This window comes from Oncorhynchus mykiss, chromosome 13, assembly GCF_013265735.2.
Source record: "Oncorhynchus mykiss isolate Arlee chromosome 13, USDA_OmykA_1.1, whole genome shotgun sequence".
NCBI lineage: Eukaryota > Metazoa > Chordata > Actinopteri > Salmoniformes > Salmonidae > Oncorhynchus > Oncorhynchus mykiss.
In genome coordinates, this window is record NC_048577.1 from 62505544 (window position 1) to 62513352 (window position 7809).

The 7809-nt window shown below is 43.1% G+C and overlaps 1 protein-coding gene across 1 annotated transcript; it reads right to left on the reverse strand.

Annotated features, from left to right (window-relative positions):
• Window positions 1-749: 749 nt before the first annotated feature.
• LOC110487064 (galectin-3-binding protein A) lies at window positions 750-6886 on the reverse strand. Its single transcript, XM_036941838.1, has 6 exons — window positions 6723-6886; window positions 5156-5258; window positions 3692-3901; window positions 2864-2995; window positions 2391-2679; window positions 750-2098 (listed from the first exon to the last, which is right to left on the reverse strand). Exons 2-6 carry the CDS (start codon window positions 5235-5237, stop codon window positions 1018-1020), a joined length of 1794 nt encoding a protein of 597 aa, XP_036797733.1. The 5' UTR covers window positions 5238-5258; window positions 6723-6886; the 3' UTR covers window positions 750-1017.
• Between the last annotated feature and the right edge of the window lie 923 nt (window positions 6887-7809).

Here is a 7809-nt window from a genome sequence, read left to right on the forward strand (position 1 = left end):
ATTTACTTTCAGGTCTAAAAGGCACTTTCCCATCGGCCAAGTCAGCAGTATTTATTGGTTGCTCAAAGATTATGGTCACTTGCCTGAAAAAGTGAGTAAAGTCTCAGAGAGGTCAGAGAGTAGTTTGGCCAAAGAGGAACTCATACCGTTTAACCCAATTCAGCCTCCATATGGAGTATTTACAACTGAATATGATTGAAGGAACGACCCCATCTAGTGGAGGAATAATAGACATGGTTCATGAGGGCTTTTAGAGGAGGGTAAGTACTACACAGAGAAACACAGTAGACCTAGATAGACATCAGATCTTTGAATCTGTCCTATTGTGGTGTCTGTGAGAGCATGGGCAGCAGCATTGAGGCCATCTCAATTTTGAAGTAGTCAATTTTCTTCTTCTACTATTTCTATGAGTTGGCAAACAAACTGAAAGGGTGCATCCTGCCACATGCAGTGTGTGGTTTGAACAGGTATAAAGGCAAGGTTGGAGATTTACTACCACCTGCAGTTATGGACATTTTTGCTCAGAACTATAATTCATTGGATGATCCCTCCTGATGACCCGATTGGAATTATGTTATCCTTCCTTAACCCATATTAAGTCCCACCCACCCAGTAGACAACTTCAAAATGGTGACAGTCTTCAATGGCGTTAGCCATGGCAAAACTGGCTTTTGGGCACAAGAGACCTCTAGCTATTTCTATGGGAAGAACTAGCCGCCATTTGGGGGAAAAAACATCATCCACATCCCTGCATGTTCAAATGCCTTTATTCAAGTGCAAGCAGAGATGTTATAGTTTTTGATTAATACTTACATAAGAGCAGTGCTACATGTTGATATGCTTTCAGCAAATCAACAAAGGGTTATGATCAAATCAGTCACATATTTCTAAAACCACATTACCATAATTTCAAACTCTTGAATAAAAGAAATTAGCAATTGATTGGCAATGGGACATCATTATTAGATTTGTGGATGTGTGTTAGGAGCGTTGTTGCATCTGTGCCAGGCAGTGCTATCAGATGTATTCTGGTCTCACCACAAAGCGAAAGTCATACTGGCCTTCAGGACAGGGGTAGGACAGGGCCAGACTGCTGTTAGTAGGGATCTGGGCCATGTTGTTCTTGAAGTCCTGGACGTGAAAGACATACCTGCCCTCACATGTTAGGAGCAGTCGGTTGCTGAAGTGAACACTGTTGGTCTGGTTTTGTCTGAGGCTGCTTTGGAGAGAGAGACTGGCAGTGGGGAAGGAAATACACCTGGAACATTCTCGTTGGTTCTTAAAGACTCTTGCTGACCAACTGATGGGGTTGGTTTCCTTGGTCTGGTAAATCACACTATTGTGGTTTGGTGTTGTGAATGACTTGCCATATTCTGGCGTGGGGTAATAAGGTTGGTAGTTATTGTAGCGCCTGTTGTAATCATATCGCATATCTTGGCGTGGTGGCTCTTTGTTGGTTGAGTTGATGGTGACACTCCATGGCTCAGCAGTGTAGATCCTGGGATGGTAATCATGCTCTTCTTCACTCTCACTGCTTTTGTGCTTCCTCAGAGTGTCGAACGACAAGGCGTTGAACTGGAAGCCTCTGAGCATGCTGACACGATAGAGCTTCTCGTGGCTCCTGTAGAGCTCTGAGGTGAACTGCAGATCGTAGAGCTTCTCGGCAGGGATCATCGGGAAGCGGATGTGGCCTAACAGGGTCGCCTGGCTCTCGGTGCCGGTCAAGTCACCCTTCTCTATGATCCAACCCTCCAGAGCTTGCAGGAGGAACCCCTCGTCCGGTACCACGAGGTCAGACCGCGCCAAGAGGGCCATTAGGAAGTCTGTGGAGAGGTCGCTCCAGGCCGGGGAATTGATCAGAGCCTCGCAGTTCCAGGCCAGGTACTGGAGGCAGTTCTCCTGAAGCAGCAGGTCCCCAGTCTGGACGGAGTACTGGTACAGGGAGACCTGGGTGTAGAAGGAGGGGTCCTCAGGGAGGAGTACGGTGAAGAGCCTGCCGGTGTCCTGCATCAGCCGTTTCACCCCAAACTTTGAGGCCAGCTTGTGGAGGCACTGGGCAGAGGAAACGGTCACGTCGATCTTGCGGGTGTAAAGGTACCTAGAGAACCAGAGCAAGGACATTTAAATAAATTCACTTGTATTCAAACATGTTTAGGAGATACCATAGCTAAAAAGGAACTTCAGCAAGTGGTGTTGGACCTAGAGAAAAACTGTGCTTTAAGTAAGGCACCCTGGATCTACACAATTGATGCAAGGAGACGTGGATTCATCTCGACAGACTACATTTGAGGTCTAAAATCATCTGACACATTTGTATTCTCGTGTATGTATTTAACCAATAAACATAAAGTGTATCTAAATAGCACCTGTTAAGGGTCACAGACTAGTACCTGATGAAGCTGGTGACACAGGGGCTGCAGGCTTGACTCATCTCTAGGGAGAGGTTACTGGACCCGTTGGTGATGTTGAAGTGTGGGTAGAGAGAGAGGATCAGTTTGTGGGTGCAGATGTTCCTCTCCTCCACTTCCAACTTCCCCTCCCCATCTCTGTTTCCTGTGGGGCTCTGGATTGTGATGAGGAAGTCACAGTCATCCCCACGGTCAAACAGCTCGCCCAGGTCATCTGACAGGCCCAGACTGTGGTCCAGGAAATGTGCTGTGTCACTGGTCAAATCTGTGCCTGTACAGTATGAGGAATACATGTGATTAGGACTGTACATGATGAGTAGGAATACGTAGGGCTGATAGTGTCTTTTAGTTTCGGTGAAGTTTAACAACATGACTTTTCAGAAGGAGACGAGAAGAGAGGAGCCAAGGAATCAGGGGAAACACTATTGAGATTCACCCACAGTGTAGTAGTGTACCTCTCTCACAAACGACCCCTGCGTCCTCCTTGTGGGAACAGTCGGTCAACGCCCAGCCCTTGAAAGAACAGCTGGACAGGGACTTCTCGGTTCCTTTGCAGTCCATATCATCCAACCAGATTGAACCCGACCCTTGGATACACAACAGAGGATAAACAAGGAGCAAGCAGAATCATGTGCAGAAATAAGAAAAATATTATATTGTGGTGTATTAAAGTAAGTTAGTTGACTCTTTCTGCTGGTGCTGCCTGCCATTCACACAAATCACTACCTATTTGAACTTGCTCCCTCCAAGAATCCCAAATTCCTTGTCGTCATATTGCTAACGCTTATTCAATCCTCTCATACTTTTACAAAAGTGTTCCTTATTGCACAAGATCTGATAGTGCCTACCCATTTGACTCTGTGTTGCACTGTTTTATTCTTCCATGTTGTGCCTAGTGAATACGACCCAGGTATTCTCTCCCTGTTTCAGTCCATTTTCTTCCATGTTGTGCCTAGTGAATACGACCCAGGTATCCCCTCCCTGTTTCAGTCCATTTTCTTCCATTTGGTGCCTAATGAATACGACCCAGGTATCCCCTCCCTGTTTCAGTCCATTTTCTTCCATTTGGTGCCTAATGAATACGACCCAGGTATTCTCTCCCTGTTTCAGTCCATTTTCTTCCATGTTGTGCCTAGTGAATACGACCCAGGTATTCTCTCCCTGCTTCAGTCCATTTTCTTCCATGTTGTGCCTAGTGAATACGACCCAGGTATCCCCTCCCTGTTTCAGTCCATTTTCTTCCATGTTGTGCCTAATGAACATGACCCTTGTAAGATACTCACCCTCTCCATAAGTCCCTCCAGTGACAGCAGATACAACGCCAGGGAACTTCAGCTGACGGCACACCACCTGAGCCTCGGCCAGGTCCCAGCCATCATCACAGACGGTCCCCCATTTCCCCTCGTGGTACACCTCCACTCGACCCTCTGAGTCATGCTTACCCCCAACAAGCCTCACCTCGCCCTCCTGTGTGGGTTCTGTCGAGGACTTACCTGTGAGCACAGAGAGGGTGAGGATTTAAGTTAGTCAGTTTAAAAATTGGACTGATGAGCTTCAACTGACAACGGATTTATGCAACTTTGCTGTTTGCTTAAATTTCTATTAGGCGGCAGTACAAAGCATGAACCAACTTGTTTGTGTTTTGCAAACAGGAACTTGAGGAGAATGCTACATGATTGGCCTATTGTCTCGGGGGGTAGGTTCCTTGTCCCTTGTCAATCTTTGGCTTATTGGTGAATTCAACAGTCAGACAATATATTCTATAAGTAAATCAATCAAACCTTTATTTAATGCAATTGCAGACAGAAGTTGACAACGAAAACACAGCACGCATGTTTGAGAGTAAGTTCTGCACCCCACTTAAGGGCGCAGCTGATTTTATTCATGTGATCACTCCCTAGTGGTATGATCACTTACATCAATGTCTGTGTGTATCAATAAGCTGAGGTTACCTTATAAGGCAACCTAGTACAGTAGCTTCTCTGAATTTATTAGAATTGTCCACTGTCACACAAGATCAAAATGTCAAAACCAGACAGTGGTTAGTTCTCTTTATCTAGTTTCGGTCTGGCTCAGACCCAGCCTGCAAGCCCACTCTCACAACAGCCAGGGCTTAACCACAAAGACTAATATAGATGCTTTTGCACAGAGTTTTTAGACACATAGCAACAGTATCTATTATAAGGCCTGCAGCAAAACATAGGAATCTTAAGGTCCACTTAATCAATAATGGGGAGGGTCTTTGGGACCCAACCCCTACACTATTCCTGATTCCTTGTAAAGTCTACTGTAAAAACATCAGGTCATTGTCCTACTAACAATGTCATTCACAAACAAACGTGTGTTGCAGTAATTGTGACAGGAATTTGAGGAGTACACTACTTGAATGGCCGATGCCTGATTCATTGGAAAGTCTACTATAAAAACATCAGGTCATTGTCCTACTAACAATGTCATTCACAAACAAACGTGTGTTGCAGTAATTGTGACAGGAATTTGAGGAGTACACTACTTGAATGGCCGATGCCTGATTCATTGGAAAGTCTACTATAAAAACATCAGGTCATTGACATTCTCAAACTAACATGACTTAGTTGTGATGAAGTGATGGGAGAATATCAGATTTCATTGTCCAACTGAACTTACCCTGGTCCCAGATCTGTTTGTGTTGTGTGACCATGGCCTTTGGCATGACAATGACGGTAGGAGTTGACAACACAGTACGAACCAGGCTAAATGGAACTCACCGAATAGATTCCATGTTGCAGAGTCCAGTCCAGGGACATGGAGAAGTAACAGCAGCCACAGAGTGATTCCACGACTCTGCATTTTCACCAACCAGCTTGGAAACTGACAAACAGACAAGCAATAGAACAATAGGAACATTTGGCATCCTGAGTGGCTCAGCGGTCTAAGGCACTGCATCACAGTGTTCGATCCCTGGCTGTATCCCAACCTGCTGTGATTGGGAGTCCCATAGGGCGGCGCACAATTGGCCCAGCGGCGTCGGGGTTTGGCCGGTGTAGGCCGTCATTGTAAATAAGAATTTGTTCTTAAAAACTCACTTGCCCAGTTAAATAAAGGTTAAGTAAATCTAAAATAAATTCTGCATGGAAAGAGCGTGCCAAAATTCCTCCACAGCAACGTGAGAGACTGATCAAAAACTACAGGAAGCGTTTGGTTGGAGTCATTGCATGTAAAGGTGGCACAACCAGTTATTATTTTTCCACACAGGGGCATTGCTTTTGTTTATTAAATAAATAAAATAAGTATGTAATTATTGGGTTACTTGTTCACTCAGTTTCCCTTTATTTAATATTGGGTTATAGTTGAAGATTATAAAAAATATATATGCAAAAGTAGAGAATGCTTTTTCACAGCACTGTATATGAAGTGTGACTGGATCATGACATTTAACCGTGGATGTACGGAGAAATGCCCTCCTTTTCCTGTTGTCACTTCTGTTGGTCCCCTCACGTAGGGGTTCGTACTCTCTGATTGGCTCCAAGTCAAGTTGTCTGACACTGACGAGATTTGCAAAAGTTGTTTTGACACTGACTGACAATCATTGCGATTCGACAAGTAGAAACGTCAGGTTCGTCGCTACCGGGTCGACACGGTAGGTATCGCTTTTGTTCTAGCAAGAGAAGGAGCGGCCTCCCACTGTTATCCGCAGTGAGATTCTCAGTGTTTCATGGTGAAATATGCCCACCTCACAACGTCCATGAGCAACACCATTGGCATAAAGCTTTAATGTCTAAAGTTAGCGTTATATATTATACCATCTTCCCCAACAATAACAACCACCATTATTAGTTTTAGCTGATGCAATACATGTTTAGCTGAGTTTTAGCTGATACAATACATGTTTAGCTGAGTTTTAGCTGATACAATACATGTTTAGCTGAGTTTTAGCTCATACAATACATGTTTAGCTGAGTTTTAGCTTATACAATACATTTAGCTGAATGACAATTACAATACATTTTTTTGTACTAAAGTAGCATAATTATATTGCTGTATCTGCTAAAAATCTACTGCTTCATGTCAAATACCTGCGTTCAATAAGACAACTGAGTCATACAGTCTACAATGCACTGTGCTATTCCACTCCATACATTGTATTGATAAGAAATCATATCACATTTAGTTGATTGTTAACGCAGTCCATTTTCTATACATAAAGTAAATGTATGTGTACAAGAGACTATCAAGTATATCTATTACAATCAAACAGTATTGTTTATGCATCACTGAGGACAATAGTTAATTAGGCGTTTCCAGAGATGACATTCTGATTCTCAAACGTCTTACCTCTTGTGTCTTGCTGTGTCGTGGTTCTTTAACAACCCTTATGAAATTATACAGTTTATAGAGCCACGGGGGTGGAAGTAGTTGCTAATGTAATGGAAACTGCACTTCTGCAAATGGATTCTCTATGTTTCATTTCCTGTGAAATCAAAGGGGGTCTGGTTAGCATTTCTTGTCGTGAATCTTGCCCTGGAGGCAGCTGGACACTAGCTGGACACTAGCTGGCACAGCCACAAAGTCATAAAATAAAGATTTGAAACCTAACCCTAACCGTAAACCTAACCTTAACCTCACTGCTAAATTTAATGCCGAACCTTAAAGCACTTTTTTCCATTCATTTTTAGATATAGCCAAACTCTTTGGACTTTGCAGCAGGGACATCTAGCGCAAATCGCTCAGTTCTGCCTTGAGGGCAAGATTCATGACAATTAACGTTAACCTGATCACAAAGGGACTGGTTGCACAGGTTGTGTGAGTGAGCAAGGTATATATAACATGTGACAAAATAAGCGAGTATTGTTGTTATGGGATTTTTATAAATAATGACAAAATGATGTATACATTTAGCTTAGAATTATAACTAAACAGAATACTACTCTGTTACTGTATGAATGTATGAATCTTATTATAATCATAATGCTAAATATAAGGTGTGTAGTTTTAGTCAAGAATTAGAACAAGGACTTTCTGTTCCTTGGTAAAAACGAATGGAGCTATCGTCAGACCGGCTGGAATACTGTGTTCCTTACAGGACATTCTGTCCCCACCCAGGGAGGGGAGAGACCTTGGGCTTGTCGTAGATCGTTTAACAGGTGGCAGACAATGTGAGAAGGCTTGTGAACTATATTGCCATTGTATCTGAGAGGAGGAGGGACATTTATGACGAAATGTGAGGTATATGAACCAATGTACATGGTATTATGACCAGAGCTCTCGGGAATAAATGCTATTGATTAATATTGAGACTGAACTTGGTCTATTTTATGCAAATAAGAAACTTACAAATTCTTAGAAACGGACAAAGTGTTTTGCTTTGTTAAAATTGAATTGGTTAATGAACTTATAGGAATTAAATTCCTCCAACAATTGT